At 41.1% G+C, this 26,108-nt stretch overlaps 3 protein-coding genes across 3 annotated transcripts; 1 reads left to right on the forward strand and 2 right to left on the reverse strand.

Moving 5' to 3' along the window:
* Nucleotides 1-18: 18 nt before the first annotated feature.
* Nucleotides 19-14,269, reverse strand: tonsl (tonsoku-like, DNA repair protein). Its single transcript, XM_057344794.1, has 28 exons — nt 14,004-14,269; nt 13,493-13,588; nt 13,174-13,316; nt 12,909-13,092; nt 12,639-12,768; nt 12,308-12,479; nt 12,066-12,180; nt 11,393-11,538; nt 11,168-11,320; nt 10,953-11,075; nt 10,685-10,877; nt 10,471-10,526; nt 10,305-10,394; nt 10,127-10,199; nt 9,879-10,042; nt 9,568-9,691; nt 7,806-8,035; nt 7,254-7,719; nt 6,971-7,146; nt 6,667-6,770; nt 6,429-6,585; nt 5,742-5,820; nt 5,156-5,463; nt 3,913-4,084; nt 3,535-3,710; nt 2,290-2,363; nt 755-888; nt 19-569 (listed from the first exon to the last, which is right to left on the reverse strand). Exons 1-28 carry the CDS (start codon nt 14,026-14,028, stop codon nt 367-369), a joined length of 4,266 nt encoding a protein of 1,421 aa, XP_057200777.1. The 5' UTR covers nt 14,029-14,269; the 3' UTR covers nt 19-366.
* A 356-nt stretch (nt 14,270-14,625) lies between these two features.
* On the reverse strand, nt 14,626-22,599 carry edrf1 (erythroid differentiation regulatory factor 1). Its single transcript, XM_057344698.1, has 25 exons — nt 22,169-22,599; nt 21,575-21,783; nt 21,416-21,482; nt 21,190-21,315; nt 20,969-21,093; nt 20,735-20,885; nt 20,552-20,644; nt 20,161-20,282; nt 19,904-20,015; nt 19,671-19,818; nt 19,474-19,585; nt 19,276-19,387; nt 18,922-19,188; nt 18,735-18,806; nt 18,182-18,329; nt 17,906-18,097; nt 17,501-17,701; nt 17,153-17,374; nt 16,754-16,980; nt 16,414-16,572; nt 16,164-16,313; nt 15,927-16,080; nt 15,724-15,842; nt 15,395-15,606; nt 14,626-15,311 (listed from the first exon to the last, which is right to left on the reverse strand). Exons 1-25 carry the CDS (start codon nt 22,247-22,249, stop codon nt 15,149-15,151), a joined length of 3,744 nt encoding a protein of 1,247 aa, XP_057200681.1. The 5' UTR covers nt 22,250-22,599; the 3' UTR covers nt 14,626-15,148.
* A 770-nt stretch (nt 22,600-23,369) lies between these two features.
* On the forward strand, nt 23,370-24,381 carry tex36 (testis expressed 36). Its single transcript, XM_057343202.1, has 4 exons — nt 23,370-23,472; nt 23,560-23,700; nt 23,913-23,993; nt 24,079-24,381. The coding sequence occupies exons 1-4, from the start codon at nt 23,419-23,421 to the stop codon at nt 24,379-24,381; spliced, it is 579 nt and encodes a 192-aa protein (XP_057199185.1). The 5' UTR covers nt 23,370-23,418.
* The last annotated feature ends 1,727 nt before the right edge of the window (nt 24,382-26,108 follow it).

Here is a 26,108-nt window from a genome sequence, read left to right on the forward strand (position 1 = left end):
TGTGTGATTGAATGCTTTTGAAAAGAGAATTTGCTTGAATTAGTATTTTATTGGTCCGTTTCTTCTGTAACTTTAAACCACCAGTTAGAGTTTCGCAACACCGTGTACAATCAGATGTCAATTCCATTTCACACAGAAACTCAATGCGATGAGTTTTGAGAAATAATTGTACAATAAAATGGGTTCGAGTGACACTTATTCACACAAATATACAATTACTTATCATTAAAAAACGCACACACGCTTCATTCACAGACACTTTTTGGATGAATATTCTACCATAAATACATCCGGCGTGTGATCAGAGCGGACAGCACACGTTATATTTTGCCGAACGCTAAAACAGGCAAAAACAGTCCGGGAGGTTTACTGTGGCGGCCCGGTAACGGTCAGCATGCATTTGGAGGTGCTTGAGAAGATGTTCACAGGGTCCGTGCTTTGTCTCCAGCTGTGCTGCAGTGCATTCTGGTCCAGTTTATTTAGACTCTGAGAACACAAACGCAGGTCTCGGATGTGATCCGATAAGTTGTCCAAATTTAGATCACCCCAGGGGCCAGACACCTGACAACCTGCCGTGACAAGAAATAGAGGAACGTGTGGTCATGATGACATAAAATACACATTATTCTCACTTTTAAGTGATCAAGGGCACAATGGTGAATCACCCCCGAGTTTGAAACTACTCAGCGTACACCACGTGTTTTATGCTCCTGAGCTGGAAAATAAAAAAATAAGTATCAATCTATTACTGTACCTTGAAGATTGAGGTGAGTCAAAGGTCGCTGGGCCTCCACCAGGGCGTCCAGGAGACTTCGGAGTCCTGCTGAGGTCACAGCGGGGTTGGCTGATAGGTCCAAAGATACCAGGGAAGGACAGACAGGAAGACACCTAAAAACAATCATTTGTTATACGAAAATCATGCTTATATAGATTATATATTAACTAGAAATTAATGCCTTTATTGGACGTCTCTCTGGAATTCTTTACTCTGATTGGCTACTTTAGACATTCCAATGCATGATGTTCACAAATAACAACCACTAAAACCCCCGATTAAAAGTGCTGGGTGTATTTTTTTGAAGGATCTATTGACAGAAATGCAGTAATATATAACTATGTCTTCAGAGGTGTAAAAAGACCTCACATAATGAAGCGTTATGTTTTTATTACCTTAGAATGAGCTATATACAACGCAAGTCCCCTTTCATGGAATTCCTCATGTTGTTTCTACAGTAGCCCTGAACGGACAAACTGCTCTACAGAACTCATTTCGTAAATACGTTATCTCCTTCAGCAAAGAAGCGGAAACGTTACGACATCTTAGTTCTGTGTCAGCCACCGTAGTGCTTCGAAAGGGAGGGGTGGAGTGAGCCGTTGGTTGCAATTCACAAATCTGACCACTAGTCCCAATTCGAAGGCTGCAACCTTCTGAGGTCGTGGAATTAAAAACGAGGACTTGATCTTTAAAGGGCGCAGCCTTAGAAGTCCACGAAGCGAACTGAAATGAGACTGTCTAGCTTTGCATAGGATTTCCTAATTGCCTCACCTGCTGCTCCTGTTGCCAGGTGACAGCAGCGGGACACAGCAGAGATGTTTCAATTTGATATATTATAGTATATTATATTAACCAACCTTAGAAATGTAAAACACAATAATGCACCAATAATGAAAAAGGGACAGTTCACCCAAAAATGAATGTTCGTTGTAGATATTTGGCAGAATGCAAGTGACCAAACAGATCTCATCCCCCATTGACTCCCACAGTATTTATTTCCCCTACTATGGCAGTAAATGGGGGATGAGATCTGTTTGGTTACTGACATTCTTCCAAATATCTTCCTTTGTGTTCAGCAGAACAAAGAAACGTATACAGGTTTGGAACAACTTGAGGTTGAGTATATGATGACAAAATATTTATTTTTGGGTGAACTGTCCCTTTAATGAACATCATATATAATATAAAAACACTGACAGGGACCTTTTTTGCAAATTACATACTTTTATTTAACTAATGCTTTGAGTGACTATTTAAACATTTCCAGCCGTTACAGGAGCACAATGAATTTCGGGATAGCCGAGGCTGTGAAGGACACACTCGCTCTATCGTTAAAAACCCGCGGAAATAAGGTCACATTTTTAGGCTGCATTTGAAGCAGCCTTCGAATTGGGATGGTCTTGCCAGCCTTCAGTCACGCAGCTGTGATGCAATCGGTCTTAAAATGCATGCAGCCTTCAAAGGACGCAGCCCCCGAATTGGGACGCAGCTACAAGTGAGCATGAGTGATTTACCTGGATAGAGAAAGGATGCTGTTGTCCGTAAGACCGTTTCCAGCCAGACTCAAGTGTGTGAGTGTGCAGTCAACCTGTACCCAAACACAATATTATACACACACCTCCACAGAAAAATATCAACGACTACTTCTCTAGCCCCGCCCACTGGTTCGCGAATGACTTTAGCCACACATAGTACACACTCCCGCATTTGTGATGATTGATAAACTGGTAACCATAGCGACATGTTTTTCGGCTAAAGATTCATTTTGTCCGTCAGTTTAAACTAAACCGCTGATATGCGCTGTGTTGTGTTTATGCTCGGAAGGCTACATCACACAGTGCTCTTTTGCTGTGTTGCCATGTTTGTTATTAATAAGCGCTTTTATGCCTGTTGTTTGGTCTTCGATCAAAAAACCTCGGCGCTTAGGTCTTAATAAATGGTCTGTTGCTGATTTTAAGAATTTTTGGTCTTATAAAATATATAAACAATTAGCATTTTAAGGTTTGTTTTTGTCTCGTCTTTATTTGCTTATTTTTTCTGTGAAGATCTGGCAACCCTGTCACTTTAGCGAAGGGCTCTCGAGAGCGGCTAGCCCCCAGTCATATGTGCAAAGTGAGGACTTCTTTCACTGTTATTTTTATTTAGAGCGACCAAGCAACAAACATTGTGCAGCGCCTGGTTGTGGAAGAACGCAGTCGCGATTCCTTCGGATTCTGATATTAGGAATGCATGGTTGAAGTTGATTTTTAAGTACGTTCTGCTCACGTGGGTGAAACATTGAGCATTTGTTCGCGTCATTTCACCGTGGATTCCTTTGTGAACAAGGCGCTGGATTTGCGGAGAGCCTAAAATAAACAAGCAGTGCTGTGCAGTCAATATTGGATCCGACAGGAATGGCGCAGCAATCTTACGTGAGTAAAACATATCTGTACTATGCGTCACTATTGCTTTGTTAGAGATCGCTTGACATGTCCTGATATCTAACCAAATTCACAGAAGCCTCCAACTAAGTTTCCTACGTTAACTGCTATCCAATCATAGCAGTGGGCGTTTACTTCCAAGTCTTCAATGCGGCACGCCCATAAAACGAGACGGCCTCAAAACCCGGCTAGAAAATAGCCTATTACTTATTGATTTGGGTGTTTTCGAATGTAAAAACCACGCGAACGTCATAAGTAGACCTCATACAACAGTATAAAATAATGAAAACGACCAGTTCAGGACACCTTTAAAAACACAAAGATTGAGTGTTTGAGGACCTGTGTAAGAAGTTTAGTGAGGATTTCCACGGCAGGCTGATCAGATGAACCTCTACAGACTGAAGAAAGCTGAAGATGTGTGAGACACTGCAGCGGCAATGTCTTCAACACCAGCTCAAAACCTGTGGAGCCCAGTGCATTGTGGGACAGACACACAGACCTCAGGTTTCCAGTGCCTGCATTAACAAAAGAACCATCAATAAAACCATTTAAGAATTAACATGTCTCCCTTATTGAAGAAATCCATCACGTATCCGTTTTTGATTTGCAAGAATCTATTCCAGACATCTAGCAAAATAACAAACAGAGGTCAAGTAGAAAACCGTGTTAAACAAGGCATGCAGTCGTGTTGATTTGAAAATGATTTTGTGAACTCACTGGCCATGGCGTTGGCCAATAAGAGGCGATGTTGCTGGAGAAAGCGTGCAGAAAGGCTGCATGCTTGCAGGGACAGCGTGGAGAGAAGGGGGCAGGCGGACAGGAGAGTCGCTAGTGCTTGTGCCCACCCATCGCCCAGAGGATTCGTGCTGAAATTCAACTCCTCTAGACACTAGATACAAAAGGAAACGGATGAGAGTATTTGTAGGGGATGATCAGCTACTTCTGAGTAGTTAGTGTGAAGTATCAAAGTGTGAATCTGCCATCTTTGCACCTTGACACTTGGTCAACATCACCCACACAATTAACCACAACATTGAACTCAAAAGAGGAAACAAGTCATTTTTCTTCAAGCAACGTCAGAGAATAGCAACAGCCGGCCATATCCGGCAAATGAGGGCGCATTCAACATTTTGCCTTAAAGGGACAGTTCACCCAAAATGGAACATTCTGTCATCCTTTGTTCACCCTCATGTCATTCAAAACCTGTGTGTGACTCTTTCTTCTGTGGAACACAAAAGAAGATAATTTGAGAAATGTCTCTGTGGTTTTGTGTCCACACAATGGACGTCACTGGGGGTCAAGTGTTGTTTGGTTACCAACATTCTCCAAAATATCTTCTTTGTGTTCTGCAGAAGAAAGAAAGTCATACAGGTTTGGAATGACATGAGGATGAATAAATGTTCTCTTTTAATGCAATTTTCTATCAGTTATCTTCATGTCATCACACTTTATTTGCACTGTAACCTCAAGATGCTGATTTAATCTTTGTGATTTGACAGAAACGTTTTCTCACATTTATCATTTTGCACACCATCTTAATTCCTCGATTAATACCTTATATGGTCACCAGTACAGACTGACTTCAACTTAAGATGGCCGAATCGGCATAGAGCTATATTTAAGATTTCACAGGTACAAGAACATCTTGATTCCCAGAGCACAGCAGGACTTCTGACTAACTTACCCACCCACCAACACCTGCAAAAACAAAACGGGTCTGAGTAACACACGCTACCCTGTCATTTATAAGACGCGCTGGGTGGGGTGTCAGAGAGAGAACAGAGGATAGTTTCACTATAACTGTAGTTTCCAAATTAAAACACATAGCTGCTGGGCCAGTAAAAGCATTTTTTCCAATCAAACAGCTTGGAAAAATGACATGCATATATTCTTGAAATGTATAACAAAAGAATAATGACGTCTGTAATAAATCAACAAAGTAAATAAAGGACATAATTACAGGAAATGCATGTTGACTCCGCCCCTCGAAAGCGTCTGATGCTTTACAGAGTCCCTCTCCTGTGATCTGATTGGCCGACATGTCTAAAATCCGCAGTTTGGGCATGGTGGCCGCGGCGGACATCAGTTCGGGTAGGAGGTCGTCGTTCAGACGGTTTCCGGAGAGCCGGAGCTCGGTCAGACTGGCCTGTAGTTTTAACGCTCGGAGGAGAGGAGCCAGCGACGCGGGCGGCAAACTCAGTCCGCACACATTCACGCAGGAACCGTTGTCCTGAACCTCACACAAGCGAGACACACGTTTGTTCTCCTCTGAAACACACACGTAAACATGCGCTCACAATAAGACAAAAATACATATTGTACAGTTCAATCCAGTTTGTGTAGACTAATGCGATAATAATTGCTTGTGATATTTTTTATCACAAAGAATTCCAGCTTTAAATGATCACGCTAGCAAAACCACGAATGGGAATTGGAGGGTTTTAAGTTGCAGGGCAATGCAATGTTATGGGATAAATAATACATCTAATCGAAGTATTTTTTAAACACGGTATTTTTACATGTTAAGTGTGAATCATGTCACTCACCCACTGTCAGAGTCTGACAAGCTTTCCTGTAGCGCTCGGGGAGCGGAGGCAAATCCCACGAACAAACTTCAGCAAAAACCTAAAGCCAACCAGTCAAAAGCCATTTATATTTCAAAAGAGACAGTCCCTTAAAGTGCACAAGTAAAGTTACATTTTGTTCCCTTTAATCTTTGATTATTTCTATACAGACAGTTTCCGGTGACGCACGCGCCTGGCCCGAAGTTAACTTCCGGTCTGCGTTTATAAATTATACATTTATTTTATATTTAATTTATATTCATATTAATATTTTATTGTATATTAATTGTATTAAATTAAATACCAACCACTCAACAGTTTTTATTCTTTTCGGAGGTCTACCGGAAGTCTGGGCCACATAACGTTTATTTATGTTGTTGAAACTGTCTATACAATTATTTCATATGGCTTTAGAGAAGTTTGTAGGTTTTTTTATTACAGTTTTGGGGTATATAGTGATTTGGGGGAGCTTTCTAATAACTGGTCACCATCCACCCGAATTAAAAAAAAAATGTAATGGTTTGCGTTTCTTTGTGTGAAATATGTATTTTATAACCTTACATATTCCAGAAAGCAATATGCATGTTATTTTTTCAGATTAAATTATGCCAGACTAATTTTAGCGTTTAAACACTACAGCATAAAAATAATAATAATATCTCCTCTGACCTCTTCATTGGTGTGCAGCACAGCCAGCAGTGGGTCTGTGGGAAGGAGAAGAGCGCCCTCTTTCTGCAGGGAGAGGCGCGGCAGTAATCCACACTTCTGATAGTAACGCTGAGCGGCCTGCTCGCACAACCACGCTACCGTACAAGAGTCCCCCTCACTAAAGATAATACAATACTCAGAATAACACACACATATACAATCTACTCAACACAAACTGATAAACAAAACCAGAGGTGACCTGTGAGGGACCGGAATCAAGAAGACGTTGTCCTGAACTCTGACCCTCATCCTGATTGGTGCAGGCACATGGTGAGAGGCTCCGCTCAGGAGCCCTGTGTGTGGCTTTGCAAAACAACATAAAACGTCATTCAGTAATGCCAACTGACAAAACATTTACTAATTTATTCACTTATTCACGTGTCTGTAAGTGTGATGGATGCATGCTTGAAAAGGATTTATACAAAGTAGCTGTGTTTGTCATTACATAAGTTTGCTAGCGTTCCATTAGAAATATAGCCAATGAAAAGCGAGATTTGTAATACCATTGGCTGATGGGACAGAGGTGCAGGGTCGGGGTCTTGGGTCATGGTGGGGCTCTGTGACCTGCTCACCTCTCTTCTACCCAACATCACCATTCCAGGCAGATGATTCATCTTCACTTGTCGAGCTTTACCGGCTCCCTTTTTCAGAGAGAGACCCCTGCTGGAGGAACTCTGAACTGCCGGTACAAAAGTAAAACTTTCATTATCACAAACTAAACCTGAATGAATAAAAAACATCGATTTTAGCAGAGATGAGAAAATCTCCCACATCAACGTCGCACACCTTTCGGATGCACTTCCGCAGACACAGAGAAATTATTCTGATTTCTCCAAGATGATTCCTGCGTGACATTATGCTCAGAAACTCTCCGTTTCTTCTTGGGCTGAACATCTCCCAAGTCATCCTCCAACCAATCGTCCGCCACATACTCGTCTTCGGGGACCAACGCCGATCTGCTATTGGCTGACACCGCTGGAGTGCTGCTGAAGGCCGGCTCTGATAGGCTCTGAGTGAAAAGGCGTGATTTGGCGCTGCCCAGGTTCTGCATGACCTTATGGTACTGAATTCTGCACGATTCTTTCGCAAGAGGAGACGCTGCATTTCTGACCCCATACACGGAGGGCACTTCCTGACTGGGCGGGACTTTCTGCGGGGACTGGCTGGATGGGAAACGTGAGGTTGACCGAACATGACGCAGAGGGCTGACCGAACAATCCGAGTCGGAAAAATCCGACGGATTGCTTTCGATCTAAAGTGACCAGAGAAAAGGGTCCTTAACTCATATAATAATGGCACCATAAAGCCTGACATTTTTTCAGTCTTAATATATCATACCCCGTACAGGACGTCTGCTTCCATCCCTCGTGCACGGCGAGCTGGGCCCGTAGAGCCCCTGTGTCTGGAGGCGGAGTTTTTGTGGGCGGGGCTGGTCACCGGGCGGGGGGCGTTTCGCTGCGGTGAGGGGGGCACATCCTCCTGCAGCAGCGGTTCTGAACACTCAGCATCAAAGAGCTGACTGTCCTGTAGCTCGCTCCGCTGGGCCGGAGCAGCCGACACAACACACACTACAACAGAAAAATGAAGAGCCATGAAGACAACTTTGAATGAAATGTAAAATCAAATGTTTTGTCATTTCCTCTCTGGATAAAAGCGTCTGCTAAATGAATAAATGTAAATTCGTTTTTATTGAAAGTGCTCTTGAAATTTTTATGAACTCGAAATTATGTTCACGACTTAATGCCCATCCACATAAAGAAAAAACAATAAACAATACATATTCTGATGCCAATAACTATATTAGTATTTACACCAACGTAATATGTTTATTTTTAGCTTGAGTGTCACAGTTTTGCATTACACACCTTTGTTTCGCCGGACCTTTTAAAAGTTCTTGTACAATTCTGTGGTGCTCATTATTGTGGTGATATTTATTTTCATGTAGCATCAATGTTTTACTGTATATTTAGCTCAAGTAAATTTTGAGCTTATATCATTAATTACCATACTGTATATTGGTATATTGCAAATAAACAAAATCTGTAAAAATTTTCCACTTATTTAAAAAATTATTTCCCAATTGTCACTGTCAGAAAAATCTAGAAATGTCTGTAGCACAGGGAAGGTGGGATGAAGTGATGATGGGTGACTACGTCTGGAACTTGGTTTGTGAGGACAGTATTAGTCATAAAAGACAAAAACGATCAAATGTACACTTCTGAAGTTTTGGACGACTCATTTTTAGTAACTGTTACGTTAAACTGTTGTTTTGAGCTCAGCGTTATTCCAGTACCTCGTTATTTCTGTGTATGAGTAAAAATACCCAAATGTATAAATGTGTGGAAATATTTTGTAGTTTTTTATGAGTACCATCAATGGTAAAAAAAACATTCATGTGATTTTCTTATTCAGCATGGTTAACTTCATACAGAAAATTGTGTTATAAAGTATAAATTGTGTTATAATGTTAAGTTGAGTGGCTGACGAAGTTTTATCATGAATTGATAAAAAAGCTCAAGAGTTTTACAGTTGTGGTTCATTTTTTTACACTTACCCTATTGTCCTGAATATAAGACGACCCTGATCATAAGACATAATTTGATTTGATTACAAGACATAATTTCGTTTTTTTTAAAGGCCTTTAGTCGTAAGAAAATGCATTTACCCAAAAATCATTCATACTGCATAATTTATTGTAGATTTATAGTTTAAATAGAGTTTGGTAAAGACCGGCAAAATGTACCAACAATCATTTTAAAAACACTTTATAGCGTACCATAAAATAAACCTGTAGTACAATTTAAAGTTTAGGCTATTAAACCATGTAGCCTAGCAAAATGTTATCAACATAGAAGTGACGTCTTATTGTAGACTTCCTAAGAGAGAAAAACAGACTTAGCATTTTTAAGCCTACAATTGACCAGAATGGTGGCTTCAGATCTGATCAAACTCGTTTTTGCACATATTTGGCGCCACCTATTGTTGTATACAAGACAACCGCATTTTTTCAGATGTACTTCCAAGAAAAAAACATTGTCTTATATTCGGGACAATACGGTATTTATCTTTATAGTTATCATTCTTGCTGTGAACTTCTCACCGTCGCCGGATAAAGCCTTCTTCAGAAGTTTCTCGGTCTCCAAACATTCCTGCTTCGTCTCATGGTCTAACTCCCGGCTGTACGTCTTAAACCACTGACGCAGTGTGTCTAAAGGCGTGTGTCCCTGCAACAACACATACAGACAAGATTCATACACACACAAATGTCAAAGAGATGTTTTCTGGTGGCTTCAAATCATAATGGTTAGACCACAAAACGAGACTTATGCATTAACAAGAATAACTGAAACAGATTTGTACGAAATCAGGGATACGTGTATGACGTATGTCCAATATATGCGTGGGTCTGACCTTGCCATTGCGAACGGTGACGGACGCCCCTCTCTGTATCAGTATTCGAGCTACGCTGAAGTGTCCGCAGTTCAGTGTGTCATGCAGAGGCGTCACCCCCTCACACGCTCGACCCCCCGGGTCATTTATATTCGCACCACGTTCCAGCAGTAAACCTACGACTTCTAAATATATATATATATATATATATATAAAATTGCTCTCCGATGAAACTCCTTGACTGTAATTCAAAATAAAGCAAGCCGCACCTTCATGACCGTAGTTACATGCCTCATGCAGAGGAGTCCAGCCGCAGTAATCTCTGACGTTTACAGGATGACCCTGTGAGACAGAAACGCAGAAAACACATAAGACAGGAGAGTTCACACCTGCTGATCCGATCACTCGAAAGAGATGAAACGCGAATGACCATTTAACAGAGCTTACCTGGTCGAGCAGATATTGGACCTGCTTGAAATTCCCCTCGATGCAAGCCCTGTGAAGAACAGACTCTCCCTTTTCGTTCCGCCGGGTCCACTGAACAAATATTTAATAAATTAAATTAAATCAATCAATCAATTAAAAAAGCAAATGACACGGAGGGTCAGCTCACCCTCTGAGTCTTTCTCTTGCCCGTGACCATCTTATCGTAGCCCTCCAGATCCTCATCTACACAAACATTCAAAAATAAACATCCGTAACATCTATCAACAAACGTATTACATTATGTTGCTCTTGGATTTTTTTTTCAAGTTGAACTATCCCTTTGAGGGTACCGATCTTAGTATTGTCACAACATCAGCAGACGACACATTATCGTTTATTACCGGAGTCTGAGCACTGGATGTCACTGTCCTCCAGCGGTTCACTGTTCTCTATCTCCTCCTCCTCCTCATCATCGCTCTCCTCCAGACTCCGCCCATCACGCTCACACAGCTCCTGCAACCTCGCCTCGGTGTCGTCACACTGGGAGGAGCTGCAGCGCCGTTGGGCCTGTAGCCACGCCCTCAAGACCCGCCTCTGAACACACAACCAGTGTCACTTCAGTGTAAAGAAGAGGAGGTGGAATGTGAACGTTGGGAGGCAGAAACCGACCTGTTGTTTTAATCCCGATCGCTCAGCGCAGCTCAGAGCCGCGGTGTAACTATCACCCGTTTTCTCCATCGGGTCTCCCATCTCCTCCTGACACACAGCGATGTTCAACCACGTCTCGCACTCCTGACACACAAACACACAAAGATAACAGAAACATTGAGAAACCTCTCTCAGTTCCGTATACATAAACACGTCGAGTGTCTGCGTGCGTTCACCTCGTTAGGGTTTCCCTGTCTCAGCTGCAGCTCCTGTCTGTAATGTTCCACAGCTCTGTGATGCTGTCGCAGGTCCGTGTGCGTGGCCGCCAGCGACACGTGAATCACGGCTAACTCGCGGGCCGGCCTATCCAAAGCCTCGGCACACGCCAGCTAAACACACGCATACATTGTCAGGACTTCATCGTTCAAGGTTTGAGGGTCTACGACGTGACGTTTTCTTACCTGTGTCTGATACGCTTCCAAAGCCTTGTTATAGCAGCCCACTTTACAGTAGAGATCACCCAACTGCTCGGACAGCCCCATGGCCTCATGGGAAAAATTCTCGCTTACTTCTGACGCCGCCTGCTCCAGCTGACAGCCTCGGATCGCTAGATAAAACACAAAACGAAATTGAACAAAGACGCAGGGAAAGCAAGACCAACTTTTTGAGGGCTCAATTAGACTTTTGAAACTGAATTTTAACACCTTGTAGATCTGATCTGACCTTAAAGTCCCCGTGAACCGGAAGTTGCGATTGTTTTTACTTCCGTATTTTGAAATGGAAATTTTAAGGAGAAAAATTGTGGGCGGGGCTTTTGTCTTTCTCTGCGATTTGATTGGATGTATAAAAACAGCCTTCGCATTTTGAAATGGAACTGGCAACAGACTGACAGTTGAAGGGGAGGAGTTAACGGATGCTCCGCCCAAGCCGTCTAACATACGACATTTAAGATGGATAGTCATTACAGGAAGGAAGTGCAATTTCAGATTTTAACTCAAGATTGTGAGGGCACACGAATTTTAAAAAGAAAATGACCCACATTGATAAACTATTTACAATGAACGCTGCAATATTTCACAAAATAAATAGGCAGTCATTTTTAATTTCACTGGGACTTTAATGTTTTTGTCTCACCGTGTTTAAAATCTCTCCTCACAGCTTCTCGTTCTGCAGGCTGCTGGGAGCCCAGACAGAAAGATTTCTTCAGAGAACGCCGAGCTGCCGCGAAATCACCAAGATGAAGTAATATCTGAACAAACACACAGAGCACCAGACACAAATATATTTACATTCAAGTATTCGGCAGATGCATTTATTTTTTGAGTGTTGCCTGGGATTCAAACACACGACTTGACTGATGCGGTTTGGATTGTTACCTTGCCGATGCTATGGAAACATTCGCTCTCGCTGAATTTATCCTTGGTTTTTCGGGCACATTCTTTGGACTGCTCAAAACAGCGCATGGCACGCGAGTGCTGCCCGTTTCGGAAGTGGATGCTGCCCAGGTTGAAGTTGGCACGATAAAGATCCTCCATAAGGTCGTTCTTTCTAGAAGAAAATGGTTTTAACAGCTACAAATTATTTTTGCACCAACTTAAAATCTCTCATTTTTTGAATTACAGATACTACAATTTTCCTTGTAATAATAGAAATTTCTAAAAATACTTTTTAAGTATGTTTGCTAGTGTACAGCCCGGAGTTTCTTACTCAGCGATGTAGATGCTCTGTCGGATAAGATCACTGCACCGCTGTGGTTCCTTCATCCCATCATACACGCAACCCAGATTGAGCAGCAGACGAGCTCTCATCTCACTGAGCTCTCGTGACGAAACTGTACCTGCACAGACAGATGTCCATTTTATTTCTATATAATCTCTGTTAACATCACTTTTTAAATGAAATGGCAGACCAAGAACACTGCATTATGGGACACAGTATTAATATGTGAATTAATGTGGATACGGTTTCTTTATTAACCTTCTAACCGCTCATCAACGATGGCCAAACTCTTCTTGAAGGCCTCTTCAGCATGCTGCAAGCTCTCCCGTGATTGGTCGGAATCAAAGAGGAAGAGGAACGTCCGTCCGATGGTGGCCTGGGCTCTCTGCTCCTCTGCCGCATCATTGACGGATCGCGCCAGATTCAGATGAAGCCTCTGATGCTGAAGAGAGAAACCACATGTGAGACTGTGTGACTCGGCTACATCCGATGAGTTATTCTTCACACAGATCTACATCCACACCTTTAGAGCGGCCTCAATGTTGCCTAGCTCTGCGTAACATTCTCCAATCTTCCTATTGGCCACAGCACAACCAATGACGTCGTTCAAAATCTCAGACAGGGCTAATTCCTGGCGATGCTCTTCGATAGCTGCACGGTAGTCACCTACAAGAAATACATCCCAAAAACATGGCAAGGCCACAAAATCCTTTTGTAATGGGCTGATTTGTTTGACAAATTAAATGGGATCTCTTGGGGTTTGATCTGACAGTCACTAGGTTATAAGAGCAGATTTTTAACTACTGACCCACTACCAAGTCTATAATTAAGGGGTGCTGTACCTGTTTTAGCCAACACCTCTCCCAGCTGATTGCACAGACTGGCCTCCTCTTTCAGATTATTGCTGCTTTGGGCTTTATTTTTAGCTTTCTGCAGCTCTGCATACATAAGAACAATGCAACTACATACAAGGTGGTAACATAAGAACAGTAATTGTATGGAATAAAAAATAAGTTTATTATTGATTAAAACGTCTTTTTAAACATATATTACAAACGTAAAATGAACACGTTTAAAACATTATCAAACAATTATAGTTATATATATATGTATTATATTTAATTATATTAAATGTATTTTAATGTAAATGTAATTAAACGTATACATAATAAAATAAAATGTATTTGAAGTATATGTATAGACATATAACGTTACGAGATAGGGGTAGGGTAGATAGATAGATGATAGATGATAGATAGATAGATAGATAGATAGATAGATAGATAGATAGATAGATAGATAGATAGATAGATAGATAGATAGATAGATAGATAGATAGATACTGTTACTTACGTTTGATCTCTTTTGTAGACGTCATTCTGTCTATCGCTCGAAATTCTGACTTCCACAAACACGCACACGTATCTAATAAATAAACAACATTACCCGGCAGCGATCAGCTGCAGAACTTTAAATCACGTCCTCACGAATCGTTTCCCTACCTGTTTTACATCGATCAATTGTTATGATCACAAAACTCGTCTGTTTTTTCTCGATTACTCCATTCTTTCAAAGCGGCGCGCCAAAGTTACGGTACGGGAAACACCAGACGTCGCTGATTGGCTAGTGCAGTTGACGTCACGTCGCTCCCACAATGCCTTTCCGGAAACCGGTCGCAGCAAGAGGACATGTTGGTAAGGGCTTTTACCATTTATCCTTTTTCATTCTTTACGTTTACATTACAAACAAACATATCAATGGATAACACAAAGAAGTTTCGTTTTGACATTTGGTTGTTATATTTTGATAAGCAATTTGAAATTTGCGAAAGCTTTTTTAATTCGTTGCTTTTAATCTTTCCGTATTTACATAGTGACAGCGGGTTACGTTTCCTTAAAAACAGTCACTGTTAACAGAGAAATATTAAAGAAAAGTTTCAGGTTCTGTTTAAATTAAAGACAGGCCAGGCATTACATAACTTTTAAAAACGTTTATTGAAAGCCAAGCCAAAACAAGCATTCTCAAACAGGACTGCACCTGTTGCATTGAGGCTTGCCAATTTATTGCACTTTTTAGAGTTCAATTCTTAAGCTCATCCACCGGAAAACAAAGTCTGTGAATACGTTCCAGCCGAGCGTGTGTAAAACAACATCACAGGTTCACATTTTGTACATAGTGTCTAATAAGAAATAAATATCTGCTCCGCAAACAACTGTACAGTTTCATATTCTTTTCATTTCAAACAAATGTCACAAAATCATTGGAAATGACTGACAGTATGTTGTTGGCTCATCCTGTTAAATGTGAACATAAGAAAAGGCACTGCTGGTGAAGGTTGTGTTCACACATTTCTATGGTACTTCTCGAAGCTAGATGATGTCATCTCTTTTTATTGCCTTGATCATCAGCTGCTGTAAAAGCAAGATGGGTTCAACTCCAAACATTCCCCAAGACACAAGCACCCTTTAAACTGTTCGAACCAAGCTGGATTGTTATTCTCAAGATCCTGATCTTGTTTCATCACTTCCTGTGTGCGGGTTTAGCTGATCCAGCAGATCCAGAAAGAGGGAAACCCGCTTATCCAGCGGGACGGACTTTTCAGCCCGCAACAGCTGAGAATATACCTTCTTATAGACTTTCACCTGCTCTTCTTCTTTAACACTGCATCAGACAAATGAGACATGGTAAATTATTACGAAAACTATTTTTCAGGATATAAAGCATGAACTATCTTTATCCCTCACCTAAGTTTACGTTTGCTTGCAGTGCTGAGTTTAATCATCTGTAACAGCAGAAAAGAGAAACTGGGCACAAACACGCCGATTAACTTCACAACTTCTTCGGTGTCCAACTCAGAGGAGGTGCTATCTGAACCTTCTTCGGTGTTCAACTCAGAGGAGGTGCCATCTGAACCCTGGACATCTTCAGGTTTATCAGAGGCTTCTGGGGTCAGTATCTGTCCACATACATCACAGCACAGCGTAAATCAGTAATGCAGATGTGAGCATGGCCAGAAGTAAACTTCTCAAGCTTTTAACATTTTGCTATGTGTGCACTATGTGTGTGTAGGTACCACTTTGTCCTGTTGCTCCAGCAGTTCTTTATGGATGAGTTTGAAAGCGTGCCGAGTTTCGCACATCATCTCCAGAGCTCCCGTCAGAGTTTTCAATTTGACCGCGTTGCTGTTCTGACCTGAAACACCAAACAAGACATCTCATCGAAGTTTCTACTTCTGTCTCATCCTGGCTGTGGTTTTCTGTGCTGCACGTTTCTTACCCGCCATGGTGAACTCGGCGAAGGCCACTCTCTCCAGCAGCGTTCGCAGCAGCTCGCACGGAGCGTCGCTCAGGTTTACGAAGAGCCGCACGGCTTTACTGTAATGCTGCTCGGCTTGAGTCTTGTGTTGCTTCCGGATGCTCTCGTCTCCGACCTGTAAAGAAAGATGATTTGAGTGTGCCCCAGAGGACAGTGTGCGCTGTACCGCACATGCTCTGTGTGCATCTGACCGTGTACCTGGTTACGGTAACAGCTGTGGTACATGGAAGCCAGTCTGTGGTGGATGGTTGCAGCTCTGTACTGGTAGAGCGGCTGGCGAGCGGATTCTGTCTGCAGGTCGCAGTAGCGCAGTGACTTCATCATGGTCTCGGTGACTTCCCTCTCGATCTGAAACGCGCCACACTCACGTCAGCCAGGTCTGATCGTCTCGAAGCCTAACAGCAGTGTGTTCAAAGAGAATCAAGCATGTGTGTTTGTGTGTGTGTACCTGCTCTTGTGCTTTGCGGGACAGCGGAGCGTAATCTTGCAGAAGTGTGGCCAAAGTAAAATATGTCGTTGAAAGTTCCCAGTTCACAGAATCCCAGACTGCTGAATGACTGTCCCGGCAGCCCAGAGACTTCAGGGCCTTCTGATAGTAATCTTTAGCCTAAATATGAAATTTCGCTTCATCAACCTTATCTCATTATTACAGAAATTAAAAGGGTCATGTCACACTTTTGGTAGTTACATTATGTTTTGAATTTCTTTAAAGATAAATGTAAGTTTGATTCTTAATTATATGACCCCTAATGTGCATCCTGAATCCTGTTTAGTTTGTGTTTGCAAACCTTATTGTAGTAGAGAGCTTCTTCGGGCGAGAACTCCCCGCGGCTGTGGTCTGATGTCATGATGCAGTGAGCCTGTGCGCAGATCCGCATGAGCCGCCCGATGTTACACAGCAGCAGGGCTGTGTTCACCGAGTCTGAAATCGCTTGGAAATTCTGCATGCCCTTCTCGAAACACGAGAAACACTTCTTCCACAACTCCTGCTCGGCCACGCAGACGGTCCTCCGCACTAGAGAGCATAAAAGACAGTGAGGTAAAAGCATCTCTCCACAAATTACTTTGAAAGAACTTATCGAAAGGTTGTACTAGGTTCAAACCCGGTAAGGGAGATCTAGTACCGCCCATGCCTTTTTGGTTTTGGTTTATAACTTTAGGGTTACTAGCCCAACTCAACATCTTACCTCCTTCTTTCTCTGTCTGCATGGCCGCCGCTTGGTTCATGTAGAAGACACCCATCTCGTTGCGGATGTTGCCGAGGCGCTTCAGAACCTGACCTAGCTGCTCCTGTCCCAAATCTTTCAGAACTCCAGAGGTCAACAGGTCATGGGCCGCCTCATAACACTTACAGCTGATGATCAGCTGGTATTCGGGGTCTGTGGCCAGATCGGTGGCCATGCTAAAGGCTAAGAGGGAAAACCGAATCATTGCTCGGTATTCATGTCAGTATTATGATCCTACTAAAACAGATATGAAGACAGACGCTTCATTCTTCACGATGTGTGAAGAGGTTTGTGATGAAGCGTTCAGACCTTGGCAGGAGCTCTCGCGATGCAGGCAGTGTAAGATCTCCTGGTCGTCTTTGGTCTGATAGCTGTATTCCTCTAGATATGCGGCTCTGTTGGAGGTGTTTTGAGCCAACATCAGCTGAACATCACCGCATAGAGACAGACACTGACAGTGGAACAGAAGCACCTGTGGGTGGAGACCTCCGCTGATGGAGCAATACGCATCTAAAGACAAAGAATAAACATTTAGTACTCAAACATCTCCTTAAACGGTTGCGTTGTAATGTGCATTTTCATAAGTCAATAACCTGTGGCTTCACTGTAGCTCAGTTGTTAAAGAATGGTGCTAGAAACCGAAAAGGGCGATTTGTGATTTGAACCTACAGTCTACCAATCTTTACCCACTAAGCCAAACTAACACATTCTTACCATGGCACTGCAGAGCCAGTTTGATGTAACGCAGTGCACGGCCGTACTTCAGCAGGTTGGTGGCAGAATCTGACAGGATGTAGTATGCCTTCGACGCTTTCAGGAAGAGCTGCTGTTTCACACGGTGATGCCAGCTGCCCGGGAGCATGCCGGAGCGCGTCGGCATCTTCAGTTCCTCATTACACGAAACGACTGAACAATGCATGACAGAGAGACGTGAGTAATGATGATGAGGACGACGTCGCTCTCTGGTTGAGTTAGTGGAGAATTACTAACCTCTGTCCAGCAGGAGTGCGATCTCCTTCTCCACTTCTCTCGCTCCGCTCTGAGATCTCTCCTCATACTTAAGAGGAATGGGGGTGCTGGGGTCAGCGGAAGGCAGGTCGGTTTCTTTCTTTATACTGCTGTCTACTGCCTTCAGACCCTACAAGCAAAACAAGCATGTGAGATTTTGAAAGCTTGTATGCGAAACAAACCTGCCAATTGAACCCGATGAAGAAGATTTTAAACCTGTATGACTTCATTGTTTCTGCAGAACAACTAAAGAAGATATTTTGAAGAATGCTTGTTACCAAACAACACTGAACCCCGTTGACATCTATTGTATAAACACAAAACCACTGAGACGTTTCTCAAAACATCTTCTTTTGTGTTCCACAGAAGAAATAGTCAGGTTTTAAAAAAACACGAGAGTGAATAAATGATTATTATTTTTAATATTATTAATTTTTATTTTTGGTTGAACTGTAGCTTTAAATATAAAAACTGTAAAAGTTTAATTAAAAATATATACGTATACTATATATTACATATACAGAGTAGGGTGCACCTTAAGAACATAGCTGAGGACCAGTCGACACTTCTCCTCTTTGTCTTGCGACACAGGGAAGGCACAGTTAGGCTGAAAAAGAGAGGAACGTTGTTATGATAACAAAACTTGATCAATGTTTGAATTTCTGTTAAAATGAACAAAAGAAAATGTTCTGAATCTTCAGATATTCATTATAAAATCATACTCTGATCTGGTGAGTGCTCTTGTATTTCTCAGGAACAGACAGCTCGCCGACAGACTTTATAACCGCCACGGCTTTGGAGTCGTCCTGCGGCTTAGAGGAGCTGTCGTAGGAGCAGCTGTCGTCTTCATCTTCCTCCTCCTCCTCATCTTCATCACTGTAGCTGTCTTCAGAGCCTCCCCCCCTCAGAGATTCCCCGTTGCCCACTTCTTCGTTCACATCATCTAACTGGAACAGTTCTGCTAGCATGTAGTGGGCAGAGGCGATGATCTACAGCACACATGAAGAACATGAGAAATCAAAAGTAGATGGAGAGGAAGGAGAGGAAGGAGTTAAGAGACTTTTGTAGACTTGTACCTGTGGATGTCTCTCCTCATTCAGCAGTTTGATACAGTTGAGCAGTAGAGTTCGGATTGTGTCGTAGTTCTTCCTGTTTTGGCTTTTCTTTAGCATCATGTTACTGGCCACTCTGTCATACAAAACAACACATTTGTTTGGGATACTGATGCTGACCGGACGGAATATAAAAGATGTGGTTGTGAAGGTAAATCGTACTTGTAGAGCAGCACAGCTACAGGAAGCGTGAACGGATTTTGGCATTTCTCCTCAGCCGCTTCTTCGCACAGAGTCGTGAGGTCATACAGCTTCACGATGTCACTTCCACTGGCTGCATGGAGGAAGAGGATAGAATGTCTGTTAGGTAACTGAGTTGATCTAACATCAAGATGAAATTGAGATTACAGACAACCGGCCTTTAAAGAGCCAGTAGGTGTGGCCTTCTTTGGTACAGTTGGATTTTAGGAACGACAGGATGTTCTGCGCAATGTCCTTCACAACTCTTGTCGAGAATCTGGAATTTTCCAAATCTGGGATGTCTTCTGTTTTTATCATCTCATATTTCTATAAACAAGAGGAAATATTTTGGATACTCTGTACCTACATACACAAAACAAATATGTCTAATATTTGAATTTATGTTTCTAACCTGTACAATGCCATTGACGTGAAAACACATGACCAACTCTGGTACATTACACATCAAATTATCCAGCCAGTAGTCAATTCCTGTAAGGACGTTGATTGGTTTATTGTTGTCCCTGGTAAACCAAAGAAAAAAATTCAGGTTATTTCAAAATTCCAGGATAATGAACAAAAGCTTTTAAATGCATAAAGGTATTCTAAGAGTGAAATGTATTTAAACTAAATGAAAATTCCTGCCAAAAGCAAATGTCGAACTCTGACCTGAGTTGCAGACTGACTGCTGGGTATCGACCACCTCCAAATATCGGCATATTTGATCCCACAAGCATGTGGATGTCCTCAAAAGTCCATAAAATATTCCGGGCGAAGTCGTTCTTCAAACCCTGCGGCACAGAACACAGACTGTTTGAAATGTGTTATTTATAAACCAGTACCACATATTACCGATTGCTTAAACACGAAGCATGCAAATTCTGCATAGCTGAACAGAATTGCAAAATTTGTCCGTCACTGGTCGAACAGAAAGCCCCACCTCGAGCTATGTCGCTACGTTGGCGGTTTGGGCTTGTTTCAATAAAGCCAATCATTTTGAATAAAAATGTAAAATCAAGAATAGAAACTCAAAAGTGTAAATTGCAATTATTTTCATTACCTGACTATTTTCTCCTTCATCGAACAGCGTTGGCAGGTTCTGCTCTTTAGGAAGTGAAGACACATGACCCAAAGCATATTTGTCCACCTGCTCCTGTACGACATGAAGAGGAGAGGACTCAGCACTATAAAACTCAAATAACACGTCTTAAGAAATGAGCCAGAGAAGAAAGACGAACCGCACCTCCTTTGGTATAGCAGGCTCTTCTGAATCAGGGGAGGAGCTGTTGTAGGTGGCAGGCCAAGACGGCCCACCGCCCCCCGACCCACAACCATCGTCTGCTGTCTGGCCTGTATCTGACGGCACGGGCACAGCGGCCCCATTACTGTTAATACTGCAACACAGAGGAGCGTTGTGGAATCGACACGGTGAGCTATTTCACAAATCATTTTGTTCAACAAGTTGATTGGTTCTCACCTGTAATAGAGAAATTTGGAGAGAATGGCCTTCTCGTTCCAATGTTCTTTACTTTTCTTCTTTCTCTGCCACTTCTGGTCAATGAGACGCTGATAAAACTCCTTCAGCCATGCCCAGTCTCCGGTCTGTTACATTTAATTCAGATGATCTCAAAGTCATGTTACATTGTCCAAATTTTGGGGTTGTGTGATAATAATGATACAATGAACATGTCCTGTTACCTGTGATGATCTCATGAAGAGTTCCTGAATGTCGAGATCATCCAGCAGCAGAGTGCCGCCCACTCGATGAACGGCCATGCTGACATGAGATTTACTGTACGGGATCTTTAGCAACTTCTTAATGTTCTAGAGTCACAAAAGCCAATACACATAGATATAACCAATTCATGCATTTACCTACATGAAACAACAGACATTCCCGCTAATAACAGAAGAGCAGACTCACCTCTGAATCAGACACAACGTCAACATCATCGCCAATGCAGTCGATAAAGTCATAGGCCATCCCAAAACTGCAATCAAGCAGACAACGTACAGTAGAGAAATCAGCTTTAAAGCTCACATCTACACATCTATCTGTAAATCCAGACAGGCAGAAAGGTACCTGGAGAAAGGTTTGCTTTTCCTGCTGGACCCGAGCACCGTGGTCCCTGCAGGTCCCAGCTGGGCATTCTCTCGGAGCCAGTTAGCAGGAGGCAGTTTGAGGTCGGTCTTCTCCTGCAGTAATGCATAGGTGCTGGGAGGCGGAGCGGCTGAGTACTTCACAACTGCACGACTCTTCACTTCATTGTTGCCCAGACAAATAACAGCCTCCTAGAGTTAAAGAGTTCAAATGTAGTTACACAATGTCAGTCTAAACTCAGGGGATGGACAGAAGTCATTATGGATCAATTCAGTCACATTCCATTAAACGTTGACATCACTCACAAGGATAAACACACAATCCAAGCCATTGTACGCTATGATCTAGTTCAAATATATTCTAAAGTGGGCTTGGAAAAACTAGCCATTAAAACTCAAAGTGAACTGATGATTCTTAAAGGATTTTTAAATCAATTACAGGGCGACAAGTACTGTATGTTTTTTTATGTGAAAAGGAAAGGTACATAAAAACAGATAAATGTACTGTTCGTGTATATATATATATATATATATAAAGTATTATTGTTGCAATGGCAGCAGTTATAAAGACTCATACCTGTTTGTTGTCTTCACTGGCAGCACCGGTCTGCTGCTCTTCTCTCTGCTCTGACTCGGTCTTGTTATCCTGAGAGCTCATTTTTACCCGTTATCCATCCATGCAGAAACTCCACAAAACGAATTAAACTTTAAGAATATGAAATAACCAATTCTTTCTCTTTAGACGTTGACTCGCTAAATCGTCTTTACTATCTACACATATTACATAAACTACACCAGCACACATTCTTCCATCATGTGCTTTTAATTTTTATTCCGCACGCTGTTTCAGCTTAAATGTCGATTTTTCTGTGTGGTGTAAATTTGACACTAAATCGATAGCAGTTGGTTGAATAGCAGATTAATTAAGAGTAAAAAATATATGTTTTGTAGATTTGAGCTGTGTGTCCCATCGGTCAGCTTCTGTCAGAGCAACGTAAACTCACAGCCCCTCTCACCCGGAAGCGGACGCGACGTCACGACGTCCACCTCGTTCTAGAAAAGTGTAGAACATTTGAGAAATGCTGATGTTGCTGTCAATTTTTATTAAAAAAAAACTATATAATGATATATACCTAAATATATCAATACAATAGTATTGTTTAGTAAGTATGTTTAGTAGTATTGTAATAGTACGTTTTAGAATCATTTAAAATATTCATATTTATATAATGTTTATATTTGATTTACACATTTTTTAAACACGTTTATTTCGACATTTTCGATTTAAAATATTATTTTAGTTGGTTTACCGGACAACTTTTAAATGTATTTGGCATGAATTAAAATATTCAAAATGTAATATAATGTTATTGTTTGTTTTAATCCTTTTTTAAATTCGCACATTATTTTTATGTTCTAATATTTTTTGTTATATATTTATGTTATATATAAAATTCGATTTCAATACTATGTAAATTGGTTTACTGGAACAGTTTTATGTAGTTAACGTAAAATAAAATAAAAATATCAAAATGTATATAACGTTTAATATTTGCTTAATCCTGTTTTATTTTTGTGTTAAATATGTTCTAAACATTATTTTCTTGTTGTGATATTTGGGTGTTTAAGCATCTCATTGTACAAACTTTTCGCGTGAAGTTTTTCATAAATAGTGACTGTGTTCCGTCGTCATGGTTACAAAAGCAATGCCATTCGCTTTCTCACCTGAGTTCACCTGCAGAGAGTCATGGCGGTTTATGTATGACACTTAGGAATTGAATTTTAAGTTATTTGCTTGTTTTAAACATTTAATTTCATTTTGTAACAATGAGTCAAGGAGGCAAGAGATACTTTAACAAGAACAAGAACAGTGGAAACTGGGTAAGATGCACACACAAACACACACCTTTAAATCCATTAAAAAAAATGTTTAGGCTATTCATTTTTGTTGTTGCTCTTGTTTTCGAGTTTATGCATATTGGTACACCCCAGACAGAACAAACACGAGAACTGTGTACCAGCACAGGTTCAATGCTGGCACATGGAGTCCCTCAACCCCTGATACAAGGAGAAAAGAGATACCCCAAAATATTCATTAATCTTGAAAAGGTCAGCTATTGCCACCTAACACACACTGAAAACAAACGACAGTAAAAACTGCAGTGAAAATAGGCTACAGGTAATTTATATGACAGCAGATGTTTTGCATAATTATATATTGCACTTTTTCTTTTATTTGTTAGAGGGCATGTACGCTTAAAGCAAAATAGTGATCAGTACATTTAAACAATCACATTAAATATATATGTTTTCAAATACAGAAAACAATAGGCAGAGACTTTACATTCTCAGCGCATGATAATCGTGCAGCTCTGCAGGACGCTATTGACGTGTATGATCAGGTGAGTTAGTTATAGAGATAAATAATAATTATATTGTTCTTTCTTGTCTTAGCTACTATTTCACTGTGTTTGTGTATATGAACAGGGCTTCGGGCGTAAGAAATGTCTTGATGAGCGACGACAGCATAACTCTCATTTCTGCCTGTGCCATCACGACACCCCGCTCGGGTCAGAAAAGCGGGACCACTCTGCCTATCAGACTGACTTCCTGCCCAAACAGGAAACAGAGGCCACAGGAGCCACAATTACAAGGCGCTTCCCCAGAAACCACTCAGCGAGGTCTCAAATAAACGCTCAAGCTCAGGCTGGAGAGTGCTTCATGTGGTTTGGGAAACATAACTCTAAAGAGACCATTTCACTAAGTGTACTAGCCACCAGCAACCATTAATTCCATAAATAAGTCATCTGCGTACCCTCAGAGAACGGTGTAACTATTTTAACCCCTTATTTGTCATACGACTTTCGATTCATGTTTATGACACTAAATATGTTGCAATATGAGAATTCTTGTGTCGTTACCTGCTTGTCACCAGCAGGTGGCAGACTATTTGATTTTGGCAGGCAACGTCAATCCTCTCATGATATCTTAAAATCTGTTTCATTCTATATAAATAATAAATGATATTAGTAGCACAACAGAACCCAGATTTTTTTTTAATGGATCAGAGCACATAGGCACTTAATAGTAACCTTATTGTCTTTTTATCAATGATCAACTTTGATATTTTAGTATTGGAGGAAATTCCAGTTTGTATTGAAATGTTTGACTTTTGATTGCATTCTCTTGAAAATGTGAGCAAAGTTTGAGACAAGCATGTGACATAACTTGTGTGTTTTTTAGAAACATCTGAGAAGCGCAAGACTTCAAGTCAAGGAAGCATTTCTATTTAATCTCAATGCTGTTTTGTAGAAACAATCAATGTATTAAGAGGATCTCCTTTTTAAAAGAAAAAGTTAATGTCGTGGACACAAGTTATTTAGCATTTTCGTTTTGCTCGCCTGGTGTGTTTGAAATAGAGAAACGGATGTTATGCGGATACAGAGGGAAAAATGGAAAAAGAGAAACATTTGTGCCGAAGCTTTGAAAGAGGTTAAACAGTGAGCAGCGTTACATCATCTCATGTTCAAAGAGAAATTCTAAGATTGGCATCGTATTTGAACAGGTGTTGCATTTGAAACAGCAGCTGTATGGTTGTCTGTTTGTGCACCTGGAAAAGACCAGCGAGGAGGACCATCCAGTGCCTTTCTAATACTCCTTTAACAACATGACCAGATATCAGAAATACAGAGAGAGAAAGAGAGATATTAGGAGAATCTCTGTATTTCATTCGACGTTGTCTTATCTTCTAACGTGCAATGCAAGAAAATGACATCTTATAATTAAGTATTTATTGCTTCGATGGTAATGGAGCATTTCTTTCATAACCAATTCATGAAAGACAAGCCTAAAGCATGTTGCCATGGCGACGGCACATAGAATTCTCTTAACATTGTTCTTTTAATATTGACTGACTTATTGTGGGGACAGCAATAGTCTCTCTCTCTCTCTCTCTCTCTCTCTCTCTCTCTCCCTGTTTTTTTCACTAAACATTTATCTTAAAGGTTTTTTTCTCCAAGTGATTATTTATTGAAAAGGCATCATATCTATCTCTGTTTGGCAAATATGGATAATTCAGTTTAAACACTGACAAACAGTCATATGGATTTGTTAAGTGACATGCAAAATAATACTGTTGGAATCAAAGGAATTTTATCTCGTTTTGATGTTTGAGTAAAAAAGTTGAAATTGACTTGATTGTGCTGCATGGTAATCAGTTCAAACACTCCAATCTGTGATTTTTTAATTTCTATTACGTTTTTTCCCTGAAAAGCAATCAAGTTGTCAATAGAGGTGCTAGAAATCTATTACAACAAACCTGTCAGGTTACCATGGAAATGAATGTTTCTATGACAAGGATTAATGAAAGGATGGTCAGGTGTCAAGGTACATTAGAACATTAGAATGCGTGGAGTTAATAGAGCAGATTCATCAGCATAAATCATTTCCGAATTAGATCTTTAATTTAAGGGCATTCCAACCTAATCACTTTGTTTCACTCGCCTCACTATAATTAA

The sequence above is a fragment of the Triplophysa rosa genome, linkage group LG10, assembly GCF_024868665.1.
Source record: "Triplophysa rosa linkage group LG10, Trosa_1v2, whole genome shotgun sequence".
Classification (NCBI taxonomy): domain Eukaryota; kingdom Metazoa; phylum Chordata; class Actinopteri; order Cypriniformes; family Nemacheilidae; genus Triplophysa; species Triplophysa rosa.

Excerpts from the sequence above, each read along its gene's own strand:
- tonsl (XM_057344794.1), bottom strand. The coding sequence starts at position 14,028 with ATGACGTCTACAAAAGAGATCAAAC. Across the intron at positions 9,692-9,878 it reads TCACCGTTCGCAATGGCAAG|GGACACACGCCTTTAGACAC; the intron begins GTCAGACCCACG and ends GTGTTGTTGCAG. Across the intron at positions 7,147-7,253 it reads TGCGGAAGTGCATCCGAAAG|TTCAGAGTTCCTCCAGCAGG; the intron begins GTGTGCGACGTT and ends TTGTACCGGCAG.
- edrf1 (XM_057344698.1), bottom strand. The coding sequence starts at position 22,249 with ATGAGCTCTCAGGATAACAAGACCGAGTCAGAGCAGAGAGAAGAGCAG. Across the intron at positions 18,098-18,181 it reads CGCACTCCTGCTGGACAGAG|TCGTTTCGTGTAATGAGGAA; the intron begins GTTAGTAATTCT and ends TGCATTGTTCAG. Across the intron at positions 16,573-16,753 it reads AAGCTCTCTACTACAATAAG|GCTAAAGATTACTATCAGAA; the intron begins GTTTGCAAACAC and ends TTTCATATTTAG.
- tex36 (XM_057343202.1), top strand. The coding sequence starts at position 23,419 with ATGAGTCAAGGAGGCAAGAGATACTTTAACAAGAACAAGAACAGTGGA. Across the intron at positions 23,473-23,559 it reads ACAAGAACAGTGGAAACTGG|TTTATGCATATTGGTACACC; the intron begins GTAAGATGCACA and ends CTTGTTTTCGAG. Across the intron at positions 23,994-24,078 it reads CTATTGACGTGTATGATCAG|GGCTTCGGGCGTAAGAAATG; the intron begins GTGAGTTAGTTA and ends GTATATGAACAG.